A 21346-nucleotide genomic window follows, 5' to 3' on the forward strand; every position below is an offset into this window, starting at 1 on the left:
TCCAGGAAAGCAGGGCTTCATTGCATGGAATGGTAATTCGAAGACAAACAGCATCACTCCAAATGCCCTCCTTCCCCCCCCCCCCCCCCCCCAGCTTTATATGCTGATCATGGTGTCATATGGTATGGAATATCCCTTTGGTCGGCTGGTGTCAGCTGTCCCAGCTGGGGTCCCCTCTCAACTCCTTGTGCACCCCCAACTTACTCACTGATAGGGTGAGGAGCAGAAGAGGCCTTGTCTCTGTAAACACTGAAACATCCCTGTGTTGTTAGCAGGGAAAGGGTGGGAGTGTGGAGGGTGTTAATTGCACCTGAATAGTAGGTAATCCAGATCCTGAAAGACCTACCTGCAGCTTGCCTGTGGGCTGTGAAAACAAAGCGCGGCTTAAAACAGGGGGCAGCTAAACTAAAGCGGGTGAGAGGGGATGAGAGGAAGATAACGCTCGGTCCCGGGGACCAGACGGTGTTCGGCTGCACGGGCGCCACTGATGGTAACCGAAGTGAGGGAGGTTGGGCAGGCAGAAGAAAAGAATTGCTATTGTGTCCTAAACGGCACAAGAGACCGTTCAAAACCGAGGGCGCTGTAGCCAAGCGCTCCCTGGAGACTTGGTGCGTGCTCACAGCGTTCCTTGTCCTTCCTGTCCCCACAAGCCATGCTGGCCGGCTTGGGAGCACCTTTCGGTGGGTGGGCGTGTTTTAGGACCCATGAGTGAAATTACTTTTGTTTTAAAATAAAACTGCCTTTCCCTTCTTTGTATCTTGTCGCACTGAGCTGCGCTGCAGCACCTCAGTGTTCAGGTGGTGTGGGTTACTTTAGGCTTGCTTGGTTTGTTTTCCATTTTCCCTTCTTCCTTTTCATACCAGTTAATCAAAGAGAAAGAAGCATTTGTTATGCAGCTCCTAGGCTGGATAACAGCTTAAATTCCAGAAGTGATATCCTGCCTTGCAGGGCTTTTTACCTGCAGGCACTGTGACCACTTCCTAGCATGGGACTGGGGAAACGTGTTACTGAGCTTGGTCTCACCCCATCTTTACCCATCAGCAAAGACTGTGCTCTGCCATGCTGTGTCATCTGTTCTGCTGCACACATGGGGATTAAATGCAGTTGATATATTCCAAAAGCTTCTCAAATCTCCTGTGCATCACTGGCACAGCTGTCTTTACCCTGACCCATCACTATAGGTTCCTGAAGACCTTCCAACATTTCACTGCATGCCTGCCCCATATTATGAGTGTTTGATGAAGTTATGATTGCCCCCTTTCTCTTGGCACCTGTGTTTCTGTATCCTATCCCTATCCCAAGCATACCACTGACCCATAAGGATGAGCCAATAAAGCTGTACAAAACACTGGTCTGTAAAAGCTCCAATCTGTGAGGCCATTAATAAGGAAGAAATTGATCCAGAGGGCACACACAAGTATTTTCAATAAATGCTCATTGTGTTCCCATGGATTTCAGCACTGTGTGCCAATGTTGTACTGAACATGTGGATGCAGAGCTCGGGGCATGATGGAAAAAGGAGGGAGAATGGTCTCTTGGACAGAGGCTTTCAGGAACAGCCAAAAATAAAATGCAATACTTCAGTTGTGATTCAGATTAATTCAATGTAATTCAATGGGCAGAGCTCTGAACATTTTCAGCATTAATTCAGACTGCTAATGGCCCATTAGAAGCAGGCAAGATTCCCCAAGATTGCAGCAATGCGGTGGTAACTAGTAGCTGATAATTTCTCTGTGCCTCGCTGCCCTTGGCCAGCTCATTGTCAAAATCACCATCGCACTGAGACGAAAGGACTCAGAAGCAAATGAAGGGATGCAAAGGGTTAATAAAAAGGCCTTTGTGATACCAACCGTAGCTAGAATGTAACAAGAACCCTGAATAAACACCACATTCATGGTTGACTGTTAACATACTAACAAAACTATGAGCAGAAGACCTTGAGGAGGAAACTTTGTACATAAGCAGAGCTTCCAGGAGAACACTTCGTAGATATAAGAGGAATTCTTGCTGTAATTGGATGTGCATGAGGAAATTGGACCAACCATGAAATTTAATGAACTCAAGAGTGTGGTGGGATGAAGATGCAACCCGTGAGGAAAAGCGCCCCTTGAGTCTAATTAGTTGAGAAGCGGAAATAACAAAGAGAGGAAAATATGTAGGAAGCCCCACTCCCGGGCTAGCTATGGATATATATTAGATTGCCAGTAATTTTGTTGACTATGTATGCAATGCTTTATGGAAACACGCTACACCTGTGGCTTGGTTTGCTGCAGGAGGAGGAATGATCCCCTAAGCCCCTGGCGCTGCAATGAAGGATCCCTGCTCAGCTGTTACGATGGACTCTGGTAAGTGAATTACCACGTTTCACAAAGAACCATGCTAGCTACCATTTAAATTATACAGTGAAATAAAACATTGATAAAAGTTTATTTTCTTATTACACACACACACAGGAAATATGGTGCTGGTTGTTGAAATTGAGCACAGTTTTCCTTAGTTGTTTCAGTTGTGTTCTCATGAGTTCTCCTAAATGGGATCATCTGACTGATTTTTTTTCCTGGGTTTTTTTTCACAGAATCACAGAATTATCAAGGTTGGAAAAGACCTAAAAGATCATCCAGTCCAACCATTCACCTGTTACTACTAGCTCCCACTAAACCATGTCCCTCAATACAACGTCCAGTCTTTCCTTGAACAGGTTTGGTGGTGATGGGGTGTTTGTGTTTTGTTTTTAGTATGTTTGCTTGTTTGTTTTTAGGAAAATGAAACATGTCCAGAAAAGGAATGCAGCTCACTTCTGGAAGCTGACTAGTCCATATCCATACAAATTACTTTAAAACCCTAACAGCACTAACTCTGCAGACACCAAAGAAAACACAGGGCTTGCCAGTGTTTAGCATTCTCAGGATAGTTTGGTAAGCTCAACCCAGGCCAGTACAGCACAGAAATGTCACCGGATGTAATGTGTCATCCCACTTCTGCATCCAGTGCCTGAAAACTGTAACAGGCAGCCACCCTGCCAGGCCAGTTCTTGCTGTTTCACTGGTTGTTTAGGCAGGTGTGTGCTGAGTTTGAGTTCAGCTTGCTACAGTGCAAGTGCAGCCTGCAGAAATAAAATGAGCAGCCAGTACTACATGAAGGAGTCAGTACTCATGTCGTGCTGGGAGAACTGGATGGCAGTTGGTATAGTGTGTGTGTGTTCATCTGTATGTGCAGTTGTTGTACATTTTCAGATACTGTAACTTCTGGGATCTTTAGGCTTAGCCTAAGCAGGATGAACAACTTCTTGTAAAATCCAGCTTGATGGTTGGGAATGAATGGTGCTAAGGCCACATTTAGGGGTGTTTTAAAATGCAGTGTGTTTCATGAACACTCTTACACAAAGTATTTCAAGAACACTTCCTAATAGTGATAATTTGTATCCTCAGGAATTTCAGAGAGTTAGTTTTGACTTTTGTTAGTGTTTTTAAGCACATTGGAAACAATGTTTAAGAGTTTCTATTTGTCAGGTGTTTTAACTGAAAACACAGGGTTCCCACTAGTTCATCACACTGCCCCAGTATAGATACAGAACTCCACTACATAGGCAGCCACCCTCACCCATGTCCCCAGAAATGCAAAGCAGAGCTCCAGAGCTTCCTTCAGACCCTCCATGAGGGTCGTTCAGGTGTTTGTTTTTGCAAAAGAGATGGTATTGCACCCCTTCTCCTCCTCAAGATATCTTTCTGTAGCTGGTTCATTTATCCATCAATCCTTTAGATAATTTTACTTTAGTAAGTAATATAGGTGGTAGGGGGACGGTTGGACTAGATGATCTTGGAGATCCGTTCCAACCTTAATGATTCTATGAACATTCTGATTTGTGTTTTGGATTTGTTAATTGCTTTTGCTTTGTAGGAATAGGAAGTTTATCTGGCTGAAGGATGACACACATGTGCTAATGGATGTATCCCTTAATTTTAGAAGACTCTAGTTTAAATGTAGAAATCAAATAGAAAGCTGAGTGGTGATAAGAAGGTGACTAAGCACAAAGGTCAAGAGGACCTCAGATGTGCTATGATGCTTAATGCTGTGGTCACAATTCCAAACCAGACAGTTGCCCAAACTGTAAAGCAAATTTCTAATAATGAATTTACTCGCTTTCATAAAACAAACCTGAACACTTTGGGTCAAGTTTTTCTGCTGAGGAGGGAAATAGAAAAAGAGCCAAATGACAATGTATGTTTAAAGAATACCGCCTCCCCCTTATGTTTCTATTTGGAAAAGGTAATATGTATCATCTTCTAAAAGGACTGCACTTTCCTTTTTGCACATTATCTGGCATGTTTTCAAGGAGATGATGGAGGGAAGGGAAAACGAAAGAGGTAAACATATTTCTTATCCTAAAAATATGTGAGCCATTATGATTCATAAATAAGAAATATGCAGGGGTGGGCTATGACAGTTTGCTAATTAAACATTTTTTGATTGTTTATTTTACAAAGAAGTTATATAAAGTTCTGACAGTGAGGATATTTGATAATGATATGAGGTCTCAGAGTATGAAGACCAAATGGAAATTAAAACATAAAATTAAACAAATTTCCTGAAAACTTCTTCAGAAAAGTATTTTTCCACATTTTTCAGTGACTGACATGTTTATTTCAATATTCCTGTATTAAAACATTATTTCAAAAAATAACTATAATTTTTGTAAATCTGTGCTGCTAAAAAGAAGAAAGGAAAACTCTAGGTAGCCCAATAAAATTTTATTTTTAAATTGTGAAGTTGTGCCTAATCTCAGAATAAATTAGTCTAATATTATCCGTGCCAGGAAGTAAACTTGATTAGTCCAAGCAAGTCTACCTTAAGCCCGGAAAGTTCGTAAAATTAGAACCGAGGGGTATTTTGTCGTTAAACCATTAAAACTGAGAAAGCATCTCGATGTGAAACGGCGCCTATTCAGCAAGGAGCCAACCCAGGCTTTCGCGGGAGTGTATTTGATTATAGTCTTCCGTTTCCCTGCAGCTGCTGAGCAGGAAAAGGTGCCTGGGTTCCCCCATAGAAAGCAGCCCCGGCACAGGACGTGGTCAGTTCTTGCTGTTTCCTCCCGGTCTGTTCTCTCCGGCGAGTTGTTTAGGATGATCCCTCGGGCCCGCAGCTTTGCTCGCAACGGTCGAATCGGGCTTGAGAGGGGAAGGTGTGGCAGAAACATATAGGGGTCTACGTGTGTGTGTGCGTGTGCGGCAAGGAAAACGGTCACGTTTTAATGCACACGAGGGAACCGCTACGTTACATTTAAAAAAGGAGACACCCCCGCCCCCCCTCCAGACCCCAACCCCCCTTTTTGAGCCTGTCCCCCCCCCCCCCCTGCTCAAACCAACGCCGAGAAAGCAAGAAGCGGCAGGTCGCAGAGGACGAGGCTGGTGGGGGTTATTGAAAAGCAACCGAGGGAGGTCTCTGTGGCTGCAAAGCGAAACAGCCCCAAGTGCAGAGCGGGACACGAAGCGTGCGGAGCCCGGCCGGGGGCGGGGCGGGAGCGCCGAGTGCGGCCGCGGATTGGTCGGATTTTGCCGCAGACCCGCGGGCAGCGGAAAGCGACGGGACGGGACGGGGGAGCCGTAGCCCGAAAAACGGGCCCGGGGGGCCGCCACCCCCCCCGCTCCGGACCCCATGGAGCCGCCTCGGATCAGACACCCGCGCACAGGGCCGGGGCAGGAAAGCCGCGGGGAGAGGCGCGGGCTGAGAGCGGGCGGGGGGGCGCGGGGCGGGAGCCCGGCCCCCGCCCGGCCGAGCAGAGGCGGCGGGCGCGTCCCGGGGGGTCGGGGCAGGGGCGAGCGGACCGGCCGCCATCTCGCGGGAATCACGTGCCGAGCAGCGCGGGGGCCGGCCGGGGGGCGGGGAAAGGGCAGAGACCGCGCCCGAGCCCCGCCTCCCCGCCGCCCGGCGCAGTCCTCAAACAGGTCGGCTCCCGGGGAATATACCGCGGCGCCGGGACGCCGCCAGCGTGCAGTGTGAGGCTGCGGGCAGAGCGAGTATGTCTGGCAGAGGCAAGGGCGGGAAGGGGCTCGGCAAGGGCGGCGCCAAGCGCCACCGCAAGGTGCTGCGCGACAACATCCAGGGCATCACCAAGCCGGCCATCCGCCGCCTGGCTCGGCGCGGCGGCGTGAAGCGCATCTCGGGTCTCATCTACGAGGAGACGCGCGGCGTGCTGAAGGTCTTCCTGGAGAACGTGATCCGCGACGCCGTCACCTACACCGAGCACGCCAAGAGGAAGACGGTCACGGCCATGGACGTGGTCTACGCCCTCAAGCGCCAGGGACGCACCCTCTACGGCTTCGGCGGTTAAGCTCCAAACACACACTTGATACTGTCAAAACACCAAGGCTCTTTTCAGAGCCACCCACACATTTCACAACGAGAGCTGTTTATTACTCTTACTTTCTTAATAGTTAGTACACCTGTGGTATTAACTGTTAACGAGTCGTTCAGCATTTTAGAACTTAACAGCAGCTGAAAGTACAATCCCTCTCAAAATGCCCTGAAAAAAGACCTGATTACTGTGTACTTTAGATTATGTCATTAGTGAATGTACTTTAGTGCATTTTCTCATGATTACAGTTGAGGTTTTTTACCTCTAATGATAGCAGTACTGTAGTCACCATCATTACAAAGCACCATAATTGTGTACATGCAGCGCCTAAGTTGTGATGGTTAACGAGAGCTGTTTATCACTATAAAAAACAAGTAAATGTTCACGCCTTGAGAACATGCAGCGCGTTTTTTATTTCAGGCTATATACCTCAATTGGAGCCCTTTCAATGAATGCCCATGCCCTTGGATGAGATTCCCATGTCGGGGTGCACTTTGTACACGTAGATCGTGTAGCTCTCCTAGTCTTTCTACACTTCTTATCACCCTTCTGCATCTTGGTCACAGCTTTTTTGGAACCCTTATTTGGTGCTGGAGCAGATTTCGCTGGCTCAGGCATCCTTAAAAGTTTCTTTACAAGCTACTCCCTAACTCAACAAGATTGAAAATGGCATGACACACAGGAACACTGTGCTGCCATTCAGCAAGACCTGGACAGGCTGGAGAGCTGGGCAGTAAGAAACCGGATGAAGTTCAACAAAAGCAAGTTTAATGTCTTGCACCTGGGAAGGAGCAACTGTTTGTATTAGTACAGGCTGGGGGATGACCTGCTGGAGAAGAGCTCCGTGGAGAAGGACCTGGGGGTCCTGGTTGATGACAGGTTTGCCATGAGCCAGCAGTGTGCCTCGGTGGCTAAGAGAGCCAATGGGATCCTGGGGTGCATCAGGAGGAGTGTAGCTAGCAGGTCAAAGGAGGTGATCCTCCCCCTCTACTCTGCCCTGGTCAGGCCCCACCTGGAGTATTGTGTCCAGTTCTGGGCTCCTTGGTATAAAAAGGACAGGGATCTCCTGGAGAGAGTCCAAAGAAAGGCTACGAAGATGATTAAGGGCCTGGAGCATCTCCCCTATGAGGAAAGGCTGAGGAAGTTGGGACTGTTCAGCCTTGAGAAGAGAAGACTAAGGGTGGACCTAATTAAAGTCTATAATTATCTTAAGCAGGGGATGCAGGGGGAATCAGCCAGCCCCTTATCAGTGGTCTGTGGAGATGGGACAAGGGACAATGGCTGCAAGTTGGAGCACAGGAAGTTCCGCACCAACATGCGGAAGAACTTTTTCCCAGTGAGGGTGACAGAGCCCTGGGACAGGCTGCCCAGGGAGGTGGTGGAGTCTCCTTCACTGGAGATATTCAAGACCCGCCTGGACGCCTATCTGAGTGATATGTCCTAGGGAGCTGCTTTGGCAGGGGGGTTGGACCCGAGGATCTCTTGAGGTCCCTTCCAACCCCTACAATTCTATGATTCTATGATATGCCCCTCTATTTATAAAGGAGTTATTCAAATACGAGGATTGTAATCGTTCAGTTCCTATTGGTGTAAAAAATACTAACGTCACTTCCGTCCTTAACCATCACAACTTAGGCGCTGCATGTACACAATTATGGTGCTTTGTAATGATGGTGACTACAGTACTGCTATCATTAGAGGTAAAAAACCTCAACTGTAATCATGAGAAAATGCACTAAAGTACATTCACTAATGACATAATCTAAAGTACACAGTAATCAGGTCTTTTTTCAGGGCATTTTGAGAAGGATTGTATTTTCAGCTGCTGTTAAGTTCTAAAATGCTGAACGACTCGTTAACAGTTAATACCACAGGTGTACTAACTATTAAGAAAATAAGAGTAATAAACAGCTCTCGTTGTGAAATGTGTGGGTGGCTCTGAAAAGAGCCTTGGTGTTTTGACAGTATCAAGTGTGTGTTTGGAGCTTAACCGCCGAAGCCGTAGAGGGTGCGTCCCTGGCGCTTGAGGGCGTAGACCACGTCCATGGCCGTGACCGTCTTCCTCTTGGCGTGCTCGGTGTAGGTAACGGCGTCGCGGATCACGTTCTCCAGGAAGACCTTCAGCACGCCGCGCGTCTCCTCGTAGATGAGACCCGAGATGCGCTTCACGCCGCCGCGCCGAGCCAGGCGGCGGATGGCCGGCTTGGTGATGCCCTGGATGTTGTCGCGCAGCACCTTGCGGTGGCGCTTGGCGCCGCCCTTGCCGAGCCCCTTCCCGCCCTTGCCTCTGCCAGACATACTCGCTCTGCCCGCAGCCTCACACTGCACGCTGGCGGCGTCCCGGCGCCGCGGTATATTCCCCGGGAGCCGACCTGTTTGAGGACTGCGCCGGGCGGCGGGGAGGCGGGGCTCGGGCGCGGTCTCTGCCCTTTCCCCGCCCCCCGGCCGGCCCCCTCGCGGCTCGGCACGTGATTCCCGCGAGATGGCGGCCGGTCCGCTCGCCCCTGCCCCGACCCCCCGGGACGCGCCCGCCGCCTCTGCTCGGCCGGGCGGGGGCCGGGCTCCCGCCCCGCGCCCCCCCGACCGCTCTCAGCCCGCGCCTCTCCCCGCGGCTTTCCTGCCCCGGCCCTGCCGGCTCGGCCCGGCCCTGTGCGCGGGTGTCTGATCCGAGGCGGCTCCACGGGGTCCGGAGCGGGGGGGTGGCGGCCCCCCGGGCCCGTTTTTCGGGGTGCGGCTCCCCCGTCCCGTCCCGTCGCTTCCCGCTGCCCGCGGGTCTGCGGCAAAATCCGACCAATCCGCGGCCGCACTCGGCGCTCCCGCCCCGCCCCCGGCTGGTCCCGACTCCCGCTCACGGGAGCCTCGGAGGGACGTTCCCTGCGCCGCGCTCTCTTTGTTCGCTTCGGCCGGGGCTTTTTCGCGATTTGTAAATATTTATTTTCCCGGATACTGCGCTCCCGACAACTTCGCCCACCCCCGCGCCGCCCGGGGGGTCGAGACCCGAGAGTCCTGCGCTTTGATGGCCGCACAGAGCGACCCGCAGGTCGGTGCGAGGGACAGAGCAGGGAGCGAGCGCCCGAGTGACGCGTATCAGTGAGGGGCTCCGGTGAGAAGCGCTTCGGCCTGAGGCTCCTGAGAAGGCAGCGCGGAGCGGCTGCTTGGGGCCGCAGGAGGAGCCGTCTGCTTTCCAGCCTCCGCCAGCCCCGCAGCTGGGGTCCCGGGCTCGTTCCCGGGAGATGCCACCCACTGAAACAGAGGCGAGCTCGGTAACGTGCAGCTGCATCCAACAAACGAAAAGAACCCCAAAACCAAACCCAAGCCTTGTCGGTGTTGCCAGCCAGCTGGCTGTGTGATACCTGAATAATCACCGATAACCAAGTGAGCAATACAGAAATTTTGGGGTGTATGTTACCCTTTCCCTAACAAACATCACGTACACGCTGCATGCAGTGGGTTGGGCTGTATTTGTAAAAGGGATGATTCATTACTGAAAGAGTTACAACGCTACATTGCTAAATAAAATGTGTTGAGATTTTAAATATTCCTTGCACACTCAGACCCAAAGTGACGCAGCTGTGGTACCTGACCGTTGCTATGGTATTCGTGTTTCTACCTTTGAAACACTCAGATTTCTACCATTGTTTAGATAATTTCATCCCTGAGCAGCATTTACAGAATCTAGGCAACATGTCAAGAATATTTCTTGACAGAATATATTGCCTAAATTCAGGGGAAATGTGATTGAAATATTCACATGTTAAATTACCGGTGTACAAATAAGCACAAGTATTTTCTATTATTATAATTATCAGTGTGAATTCAATTTTCATTCAAACTGTTATTTTAAACAAGTTAAAGTGAAGGAATTGCCACTCATACATGACATGAGCAGGCAAAACTAGCTTTCATTTAGATTGTTTGCTTTTACCCTGAACAGAATGAACCAGAACTGTTTCTAGAGAGCAACTAGGAAGTTTGTCACTAGTTGTCCTGCCAGGCTAGTGCCTACATTTGGCTCCAGAAAGTCTGCTTTGATCCTCATACCTGAAGTCCTGTGCATCAGTATGTTTCCTGAGGCAGTTATAATCAGCCTTCTGAAAAATAAGGGAAGCCTAAAGGAATTGCTCTAAATCTTATATTGTGTCAAAATCATAATTTCTTCAAATCTCTTCCTAGGTGCAGGGCAGGTGTCCTAGTATAACTTTTCCTTCTAGCAGTGTACCCAACAGGTTTGGAAAAATCACCTTCCAAAGTGTCCTGGCAGAAATGGGTGATGCAGAGTCTGAGACCAGTAGCTCACAGGTTAATTAACTGCAACCCCCTTTCCCCAAAGTGTGGAGAACATTTGATATAATTTCATATCAAATTAAATTTTATATTTGCGTGCACATACACTTAATCTTGGACACTTCTTCCTTCTTCAGGCTTGACCCTAAGTTCCCACAGCAGAGTCTTGGGGTCAGATTTTATAAAAAACTAATTTAATTGAAAGGTGCAGCAGCAGAAACAGCCTGAGCTGGGTGCCTTCAAAGAGAGGGACCCTGAACAAAGAAATCCCAGGGAAATTATACCCTTGGCACTGTCCTTGCATCTAGGTCCAATGGTGATTTTTAGTCTGAGGTTTTCTAACATCCAATTGGATTATTTTTCTGCATCCAGACAGGCTCTCATCCTGTTAATTTGCAGTTTCAGCTGAAGGTTTGAGCCTCCTTATCTTCTGTTTTACAGTCCTTGTGCACTTGTTGGCAGAACATTAACTGAAGAGTCCCATACTTGGGGAAACGCTACTGAGACATTAGTGTGATAGCAAAACACTTTGTTGTACTACTTGTTAGGGAATCTACTAGGAAAATTATTGAGAAAAATACTTCTATCATGGCCTAAAGGCTTCAGCAAATCCATCCTCTCCTGCTAAGCCAAGCCAAGCAAACAGCACAAATCACACTCTATTATAATTCTAAGGATTTTATATTCTAGTGAAAACCTACTTGTTTACACTGATGCACTAATGCCCTTCAACAACTGCACGAGAAAGTACACAGCTAGCAAAAAATAATCACATTGGTGTATTATATCCAACTGAAAAGTTGTTCTTCATTTTCTTGAGAGGTTGTATGGCAATTTAAATCCATATCTCTACCTGCTGCAGCTGTAATAGTGAGAAGATGCAAACTGAAGTTATGTAGGTCTTTTTAACAGAGGATGTTATTCCTACCATTGCAAACAAAGTAAAGGTGAACAGGAACAGAAAAGCCTCTCATCTTTTTAACTGTGCAGTTTTGAGACTTCTGATATATAGACTGACATAATTGGATTATCTCTAACTTAATTATGACCTGTAAAATTGCAGAGTTCTTGATTGCAGTGTTTTTTTTACATCATGAACTCTTTAGACTGTGAAGGTGTGTTGGAGCCCAGTGACACAGCTATGGCACCATAGGGTATGGTCTTCCTCTTTACTACTCTCTGCTGTATATGCCAATGAAAGAAAGCTCATTTTTAAAAATTTGCTTTGCTACATTCCTTCATCCAGTGGAAATTCTTTGAAAGCCACAAGTCTCTGATGCCAGCAGATTTGCCAGCACTCTTGCCCAGCTGACTTACAGGACACTCACGTCTGAGGCCTCATCAGCACTGGGGCAGCACAGGGTGCACAACAGTACAACTACTGGTGGCTAAGAGCCAAAGCAGGGACCTCAGTAGGACAGAAGGTGAAACCCCAGTGACTGATGTGAGCAGGGCCTGAAGAAAGAAGTGTTTGGAATGGAATTCTGAAGAAAATAATTTCTGTTCACATGGCACAAATGTGGAGGTGTGTATGTGTGTGTGTGTGTGTGTGTACTACCTCCTCACTCAGAGAAGGGCAGGACCCTCTCCTGTGATACCAACTCCAATTTCAACATGTAGGAGTTTGTTTATGGAGAAATCCTGTTCATGAACACAGATGCCTCCACAGGCTTTCTATGGAATTCCAGTGCTCTGATCTATAATGCACACTTGCAGCCCAGACATCAAATGTACCCTGGGCTGCATAAAAACCAACATGACAGAAGGTCAAGGGAATTGGTTCTCTTTTGCTGCTCTTGTGAGACCCCAGCTGGAGCACTGTGTCCAGCTCTGCGGTCCCCAGTACAAGGAGCTGTTAGAGTGGGTCCAGAGGAGGCCACAAAGATGATCAGAGGAGTGGAGCACCTCTGCTATGAAGACAAGATGAGAAAGTTGGGGTTGTTCAGCCTGGGGAAAAGGTAGCTCTGGGGAGACCTCATTGCAGCTTTTCCACATAGAAAGATGTAGGGAGACTTTTTACCAAGGCCTGTAGTGACCAGATATGGGGAAGTGGTTTTAAACTGAAATATTGTAGAGTTTGGTTGAGTAGAAGGAAGAAATTCGTTGCAATGAAGGTGAAGGGAGACTGGACCAGTTTCCCCAGAGAAGTTTGGGTGCTCCATCTCCAAGAAGTGGTTGAAGTCAGGCTGGACAAGACTTTTTTGTAGTCTGATCTGGTACAAGAGGTCTTGGGTAGGAATTGATGATCTTTGATGGTCTTTTGCAACCCAAACCACTCTATGTCTGCAATCTTCTGACACACACATATGCAGGCCTGTGATCTGGAAAACTAAATATGCAAGACTTGTGCATGTTTAAACAGTTTTTGTATCATCACAGTTCTTAAAGAAGCACAAATGCCAAGAGATATGCAGCTGCAGCTAATAATAAAACCCCAAACCCAACAGCATAACGAGAACATTACAGTACTAAATACACCCACTTGCAAACAAAACCCTTCGGCAGAGACACCATCACTGTATCAGAATAGTTTGGTGCTCCAGGCAGCACTCTTCCTTTCTATTTCTCTCCCAAAACGATCCCTGATGTCTCACCTTGGCTGTGACACAGGCCTACCTGAAAAGTCTCAGTACAACAGAATAAAGGTTGGAAGGAGAGGTACAGGTGGTAGTATCTTGCATTTCCTTTCCTCCAAGCCCACAGCATTCCTCATTCTCTTCTGAGAACGTGGAGAGTATGTGCTGCAGGGGTCTCAATGCACATTGGGTGCAGCTTCTGGGAATATCCTAGCAAGAGGAACACACCAGGGAATCCTGCTCATAACTTGTAATGATGAAGGTAAAGAGCTTTGACATTGTGCTCTTGGGTAATCCTTGTATCAACAATGCAGAAGACAACTTGAAATAATATTGCCCACTATTAATTGATGCAACGATAGAGCAACCTATGTACAGGGAGGGAAGCATGGCAAGTTTGAAAAATCCCACTTAAACTGGAAATAAACCAACAGTGCAAGGAATTTATTGTTAACAAAAAGATGCTACACTGCTGCTTTACAGAGCAGGCCTGACTGGTTAAAGCTCTAGACCTAAATAAGCCATTTTCCCTACAGCGTTTCTCTTTCACTTCTAAATAAAGTGAGTTCACAGGAAAGCTTTGCATCTTTTAATGAACAAAGCTCGACAAGGCCAGCTTTCATTCTTAGATGTAGTCATGACTACACAGGGTTTGGAACGGTTTCATGCTGCGTAGCTTTTCCTCCTTGCCCCTCTGCGTTCTGGGCACACACCACCACCAACCCCCCAGGGTATTCCCCACCTTAAGTAGCCTGCAAAGTCATCAACAGATTCAATATTTAAGTCTGTTTTACCGATCGCGTTACAAGAACACAAAAGAATAAATCACTGCAAATGTAACTCCCATTTATTCTTTAAAAAGGACTGATGAAAAAGAAAGCAAATGTATCACACCGCTCTTCGGCTGGGAACCAAAGTTTTTAGATGTTACACTACAGAGCAGGCATTCAGCAACGAACAAAAGCTGCACATAAAAGCCCCTTATCACCACAGTACTTCTGCGAGGAAAGCAATACAACTCTTTTTCTGACTGCGTGGGTGGCTCTGAAAAGAGCCTTTGGGTTAAATGTTTTACGAAAAACACGAGCAGCTTTGCTCGGTGAGCTTATTTGCTTTTCGCCTTGTGGCTCTCGGTCTTCTTGGGCAGCAGCACGGCCTGGATGTTGGGCAGCACCCCGCCCTGCGCGATCGTCACCTTGCCCAGCAGCTTGTTGAGCTCCTCGTCGTTGCGGATGGCCAGCTGCAGGTGGCGGGGGATGATGCGCGTCTTCTTGTTGTCGCGGGCCGCGTTGCCCGCCAGCTCCAGGATCTCGGCCGTCAGGTACTCCAGCACGGCCGCCATGTAGACAGGCGCTCCAGCCCCCACCCGCTCCGCGTAGTTACCTTTCCGGAGCAGCCGGTGTACGCGACCCACGGGGAACTGCAGCCCGGCCCGTGACGAGCGGGACTTGGCCTTGGCCCGAACTTTGCCTCCCTGCTTCCCGCGGCCGGACATCTTTCAACCGCTGGCAAAACAGCCGGATCCCCGATTCAAACCACACCGAGAAAATCGTACTGACGCAACCGCCCTTCCCCTTTTATGCCTTCCCTGGGCGGGATGGGGGCTTGGTGATTGGCTGGGAGCATGCATACCGTAAACAGCCAATGAGAAGGCGGATCACATCGTGACCAATCAAAGGCAAAGTTACACCCCCGTGCGGGAAGGTCCAATGGGATTGTGCGAGTTCGAGGTCGGTATTTGCATACAGCCCTATAAATAGGGGCAGCCGCAGCCATTTTACTTGCGTTCTGTCGAGCGAGAGAGAACGGTTTCAAAATGCCCGAGCCGGCTAAATCTGCTCCTGCGCCCAAGAAGGGCTCCAAGAAGGCGGTGACCAAGACGCAGAAGAAGGGCGACAAGAAGCGCAAGAAGAGCCGCAAGGAGAGCTACTCGATCTACGTGTACAAGGTGCTGAAGCAGGTGCACCCCGACACGGGCATCTCGTCCAAGGCCATGGGCATCATGAACTCCTTCGTCAACGACATCTTCGAGCGCATCGCCGGCGAGGCCTCGCGCCTGGCGCACTACAACAAGCGCTCCACCATCACCTCGCGGGAGATCCAGACGGCCGTGCGGCTGCTGCTGCCCGGCGAGCTGGCCAAGCACGCTGTCTCCGAGGGCACCAAGGCTGTCACCAAGTACACCAGCTCCAAGTAAACGTCTTTGCAAAGACTTCTTAACCCAAAGGCTCTTTTAAGAGCCACCCACCTTTTCAATAAAAGAGCCGAACGCTAAATTTATGAAGTTTTTAAGTTTAATTGAATTAGAAATCATACTACAACCTGCAGTGATTAAACATCTATCTATTAAATACTTTATACTTGTCAACTTAAAATCAAAATACTTTAATTATGTAAGTATTCTTGAAATTCTTTTAGATGTAAGCGGCATGGTTAAGCTTTTTCCCAGCTGGGATATGGGAAGAGGCACGTTATTAGACATTCCCGTCTAATAAATTCACATTCCACTAGCTGCGTTAACAGCTGCCCCAAAAATCCAGGGTGAGGGGGAAAGACCCCGGTCGGTGTTTGTGGTGTTTTTTTTTTTTCCCGGTAGCGCCGGAGCTTCAGCCGTTTCCGTTCCGCGTGAGGAGCCGGGAAGCTGCCCTGTGGCTGGGAAGATGCTTTGTGGGGTCGGGCTCTGGGCGGTGCGCGGATCCGGGACCGCCGGGTCGCGCCAGCTCCGCTCCGCGTCCCCTGCCGCAGCGCGCGCTTTTCGAAATGCGCTGTCACCCAATCAGCGCCGGCGGCTTCGCCCAACGGCCAATCACAACCGGCCGCGGCTGAGGTCCCGGAGCCGACGGTTGCTGCGGGGGTCTCCCCGCCGCTCTGCCACAGCTCTCCTGCGGGACGAAGCAGCCGCAGGCGCAAAGGGTCCTGCGTGCAGCGGCTCCGGGCGCCTGCCCGGCAGAGCTCCTGCCGCTCGGGCCGCACCGCCGGCAGGGTGCGGGAGAGGAGCGCCGTTAGAGATACCCGCCTCCCGGCCACGGCAAACTCCTCCTCAGAAAGCCGGTCGGTGAAGTCGCGCAGAAATTAAGACCTGCGCCGTGACAGCGGAGCCAGGAGGAAAGGTCATTGCCAAGGAAGCGGGAGGAGCCGTGCTGACAGTCTCGCCTACGGTCACTAAGAGGCGTGGCAGCCGCACCCAGGTCGTTAGGAACCGCGCTGGTTAAAGCGCCGAAACCTCCGAGCCCCGCAGCGGTACCCGCCCTAAGCAGTCCCTTTCACACGTACACCCTCCTGCGGTGCTCAAAAAAAAAAAGTCAGCCTTTAGAAAACTATTTCGCAGGAAATGTAAAACTTTATTTTCCGAGTCTCGGCGTAACCACGGCTGGAAGTTTAGCGTCCCATCCACTCCACAGACTAAGTCCCACACGGATAACGGCGCGTGATTAGCTCTGCTGCAGGCAGAGCTCGGTGACGGGAGTGTATCAGCCTTTTTCGGGACAATAGTGGGTGGCTCTTAAAAGAGCCGTTGGGTTTAAGTATTTCCACTTCAACACTTCACTTCTTGGCTGCCGCCTTCTTCGCCTTGGCCGCTTTGGGCTTGGCCGCCTTGGGCTTGGCTGCTTTGGGCTTCACCGCCTTCGCCTTGGCCGGGCTCTTCGCTGCTGCCGCCGCCTTTTTGGGCTTGGCAGCCTTAGTCGCCTTCTTCGGGCTCTTGGCTGCTTTTTTGGTCGCCGCGGCCGCTGGCTTCTTGGCTTTCTTGGGGCTCTTCTTCACGGCCGCTGCTTTCTTGGGCTTCTTGGCAGCGCTAGCAGGCTTCTTGGCCGCCGGCTTCTTGGGCTTGGCTGCCGCCGTCCTCTTCTTCGGGGCTTTTTCCTTCACTTCTCCGGGCTTCTTGTTGAGGCGGAAGGAGCCGGAGGCGCCGGTGCCCTTGGTCTGCACCAGGGTGCCCTTGCCGACGAGGCTCTTGAGCCCCAGCTTGATGCGGCTGTTGTTCTTCTCCACATCGTAACCGCCGGCGGCCAGCGCCTTCTTGAGCGCGGCGAGGGAGAGCCCCTTGCGCTCCTTGGAGGCGGACACGGCCTTGGTGATCAGCTCGGTGACGCTGGGGCCGGCGGGCTTGCGGGCTTTGGAGCCGCCCGCCGCTTTCTTCGGCTTCTTGGCGGCGGCCTTGGCGGCCGGGGCCGCGACGGCGGGAGCGGCGGCGGGAGCGGTCTCCGACATCGCTGCAGAGACTCCTTCCTAATCAAAAGAAAGTAATTGGACTACAGTAACCCCGATGCCTGAATTTATAGCGAAGCGGTGATCTGTGATTGGTGCTTTGCAGAGCCCGCCTAACTGTTAGCCAGGAAGAGCTTTTCGTCCTCCGAGTCTGTGTTTCTTCGGAGTTATAAATTCATATTTTTTGTAAAAAGCGGGCTACGAAATCACCCCAGTTTCTTCGGGGAGTGAGGAGAAGACGGTGGACTTTCATTCTGGAGAATTTCGTGCCGTTTGGGCCACAGATGAGGGAGAAAAGATGAGTTTAACCCCGCGTAGTGAAGCCAGAGAGACCCCCGGAACGGCAAACTTTTGTTTTTCCTTCTAAATTAAAATAAAACTCGTAGATAAAACGTCTCCCCTATAATGCAGACTTATTCTTTAGGGGGTTTTCTCCAGATTAGGATAGAAACCGAGTGGGCAGCTTCAGCATTTTTTCCGTAAATTGATTTTGAAGAGAAGGAAGTAACACAATTTCATGGCTGAGCTTTGAATATGGATAAAGATTCGAGTCCCTTAACCATATCTTTAACTATTAAGGATACAGTATATCCACAGAATTTCGTGTTTTGGGAAAATAAGGGACCTTCAGAAGATTATATATACTGTTGAAAAGTGACTGGGACTTGCTAGGGCTCTATATTTTTTGTGGTGTTCTGTAAGTGAATAGCAAGATTTTGATATTTAAAAAAATATCTTCTGTTTATAAAGTGAAGCTGTCAGTGCTCAGTTAATGCATATAACTTCAGGATAAAATGCTAGTTTAACGTTTTCTCGGTTAAAGTAATGTATAATATTATTTTTAAAGGCAGGAGTCAGAAGCAGACTTTTAGGGGGAAAATGTCAAACAGGTAGAGAGTGACACCAGTATGTGCTGTGCACTACTCATCACTCATGGAGCCAGCTGAAGCCTCGATTCTCCAAAAATAAATAAAAGAATGGACAAATCTGGCCTATATGAACAAAATGCTTCAGCTTCAATATTACCTATAAATATTTGGACACAGATTGTTGGGATATTTTTTTTTCTCTTTCCTCCCCCCCCCCCCAAGTTTCATAAAACCTGCCATTCTTTTCTTTAAAAGAAAAAGAAAACTCGTGCCAATTTAGGTTTTCTTCCAAATCCTTGGAATATTGAAATAATTTTCAGAGGATCCCTCTGAATCGTAATCAGCTTTAATTAGTATGATCCCACATAATTATTAAGTATCACAGAGTGACAATAGAAATTAATTTAATTTCTTTTGTGGACTGCTACGAATTGTTTGGGATTTTTTTTTTCTTTTTTATTAAATTAGAAGACATATGCCTCGACTGGCTTCTGAATAAAAGCAGCCAGAACTTTTTTCTTGGTTGAAAAGAAAAAATTGAGCCTAAACCTGATATTGCACCCCATAAAAAAGCTTGAATGCAAAACGTCAGTGGGCTCTTTCAGCAAAGTAGCCGCTCTTCTAGCATGGGTGAATTTGAGATTCTAAAAGAGGAGCAATATGTCGCAAAAGGCCCTGGTATTATTTTCATATATTAAAAATTGAAAACACAATTAAGTTATACTTAATAAATATTTTTAGTTTGATTGAAATTAAAGTGCCAAGAATAAATGAGATACATTAGAATAACAAAAGTTAATTTAATGAAGTGTTGCTTTTTCATATTATCTTTTAGTTCTGTTTTAATTTTCTTGTATCTGCATGCAGGCCAGCTAATAAATATTTAGAAGGCAAGAAGGTCAAGAAGGGAAAAGCAGAGAAAGGGAAAAATTAGGCTTTATAGTACCTCATGGTAAAAACCAGACTGAAACACGTACTGAAGTGGTCTGTGAAATCTGCCACGATTCTCCTGGGAATATGATTTTGTTGCCACAGAAGCAATTAGACCAAACCCACAGTAGCCATAGAGTTTGAAAGCTCAGGCTGGTAACCCAAAGCAACAATAAGAATTGCTGGTAGCATGATGAGGACATTATGCTTGTTTTCCACGTTAAGTGGACAGAGAGGAGCATAGAGCAGAATCAGACTAAACGATACAAAAGACAGAGCTGGGAAGCATTGTCATCTATCCAGCTCCATTTGATGTATTGCACATTCTTCTGGGAATAAAGACTGGAAGAAGTTTAATGTGCCTTCATCTCTGCAGCTTTGACAAATTAGTGTTAGATCTCTACAAATCTGTTATTACACTTGAAACTGGTAAGGATGCTGGGAGTAATTTGGACCAGTAATGGCTGGTCCAAGAGTGCATATGTAGCACGAAGGATGGGTCCTCTCCATCACCTCCACCCTTCACATCCACACATGTGGACAAGTTTCCCTTCAAGCTCGCTCTTCATAAATCTGTTCTCAGCCCACCAGGAGAGGGGAGAATTCCTTTCTGCCCCTATAACCAGGCTGTATGTTGGAGATAAAGACAGCAGGCAGAGATAGGAGCTCTCAGATCTCGCTCCCAAAGTAGCGGCAGTTCCTTGAACTCCATGCACAGCACATAAGGATGGCTGTCCCTCCTATGTGACAAGTTTTAAAGGGACAAAAATCATCAGCATTTTTGTAAAGAAAGCAGATGGAGGTTGTTGTGATCTGAGGATTTCAAGGAGCGGAATTTACAACTTCTCCCTTTTTAATTCTGGATGGGACTGTGTAAATCCACACGTCTTTTAAACAGATCCTTCCTCCAGGTGCTGCCTATTTTGAGTTCCACTTTTGAAGTTCTTAGCAGGCACTGGAATACTTGACAGCGGGCCCTTTATTGTGTCTGTTCCTCAGTGATCAAACTTGTGCTCTTCTCCATACAGCATTATTCCTGGTCTGCTTCTGAATGGTGAAAACATTATTAAAAAAGGCAAATTTTAATTTTTTTTTTTAATGAGGGGCTTTAGTGATATGAAGTGGTGTGGAACAGGAAGGCTTTTCTTGGGTAATTCCCCACCTGTCCTGTGTCCATCACTACCCACAGCACTAGCAACGACATTTTCTGCTTAACTGGATAAGATAAACTTTTCAGGACCTCTGAACAATTTGCAGTGCAGGAAGTAGCTGTTAAATGCAAGTCTGGACCAAAATAACAATTTTCAGTTTATAGCAAGACCAATTACCATCCGCCTTAGAAACAACATTGATATCACCTGGGGGTTTTGCAGATAAGAGAAAAAGACAAAGCAAAGCAAACATTCCACCACAGAACTTAACAAATCACTGTTAGACTATGGAACAGTTTTTTGACTTGACAGAGAAAACTTCTTACTGCCAAGCGACATTACTTCAAAATAAAATATTATTTTTGAAAGTGAACTGTTAAAAAAATAGAAATGGTTTGCAGTTTCCATGTGGAGAGTCAAATATTTAAATATGACTAGTTTCATACTAAATTTCAAGCAAAGAGCAAAGATTGAAAGATCTCCTGGCTTTCCTGTCTAAATCCTGTCCAAAGGCAGGCTCTGTTTACCCCATACTCAGAACCTCAAACAGATTTCTTATGGGTACTTAAAAGTGCATACCCTTGCTTCCCCAAAACAGAACCCCATTTCTATGCATCATCACACTACATGCCCTGGCTTCCTTCCTTGCCTATCCATAAAGGTGTTAGTGCAAAAGAGCCTACAAAACACATCTTTGGATTGCAAGGATCTTCTAAACAAAAATATAACATGTTTTCACTTTCATTCCGAAATCTGTACAGCAGAGAAAACACTTCTGGGTTAGTTTGGTTTTCTTTTTTTCTTTTCTTATCAAGAAGAAATTTTTCTCCTCCACACGGAGGAGAAACAGATTAGACATTAGACAAATAGAGGAAGATTCAGACTGCAGGAGAACAGTCCAGATAAACTGATCAGCTAAATTTACCTGAAAGTCTACCCACGTTCAATTACAATTAGTACTGTTGATGAGTGAAAGAC

General features: G+C 47.8%; 5 protein-coding genes across 5 annotated transcripts; 2 read left to right on the forward strand and 3 right to left on the reverse strand.

Annotated features, from left to right (window-relative positions):
- The first annotated feature begins 6003 nt into the window (after nt 1-6003).
- Nucleotides 6004-6361, forward strand: LOC311204932 (histone H4). The gene has a single exon (XM_084279196.1). It carries the CDS (start codon nt 6017-6019, stop codon nt 6326-6328), a length of 312 nt encoding a protein of 103 aa, XP_084135322.1. The 5' UTR covers nt 6004-6016; the 3' UTR covers nt 6329-6361.
- A 1970-nt stretch (nt 6362-8331) lies between these two features.
- Nucleotides 8332-8663, reverse strand: LOC311203188 (histone H4). The gene has a single exon (XM_084277836.1). The coding sequence runs from the start codon at nt 8648-8650 to the stop codon at nt 8339-8341; it is 312 nt and encodes a 103-aa protein (XP_084133962.1). The 5' UTR covers nt 8651-8663; the 3' UTR covers nt 8332-8338.
- Nucleotides 8664-14037: 5374 nt separating this feature from the next.
- Nucleotides 14038-14741, reverse strand: LOC311189469 (histone H2A.J). Its single transcript, XM_084261133.1, has one exon. The coding sequence runs from the start codon at nt 14705-14707 to the stop codon at nt 14318-14320; it is 390 nt and encodes a 129-aa protein (XP_084117259.1). The 5' UTR covers nt 14708-14741; the 3' UTR covers nt 14038-14317.
- Nucleotides 14742-15017: 276 nt separating this feature from the next.
- Nucleotides 15018-15468, forward strand: LOC311189599 (histone H2B 1/2/3/4/6). Its single transcript, XM_084261286.1, has one exon. The coding sequence runs from the start codon at nt 15029-15031 to the stop codon at nt 15407-15409; it is 381 nt and encodes a 126-aa protein (XP_084117412.1). The 5' UTR covers nt 15018-15028; the 3' UTR covers nt 15410-15468.
- Nucleotides 15469-16538: 1070 nt separating this feature from the next.
- On the reverse strand, nt 16539-17437 carry LOC311205128 (histone H1.01-like). Its single transcript, XM_084279421.1, has one exon. The coding sequence runs from the start codon at nt 17419-17421 to the stop codon at nt 16756-16758; it is 666 nt and encodes a 221-aa protein (XP_084135547.1). The 5' UTR covers nt 17422-17437; the 3' UTR covers nt 16539-16755.
- Nucleotides 17438-21346: the final 3909 nt, after the last annotated feature.

This window comes from Gallinula chloropus (genome assembly GCF_964237585.1).
Source record: "Gallinula chloropus genome assembly, chromosome: 1".
Lineage (NCBI taxonomy): Eukaryota > Metazoa > Chordata > Aves > Gruiformes > Rallidae > Gallinula > Gallinula chloropus.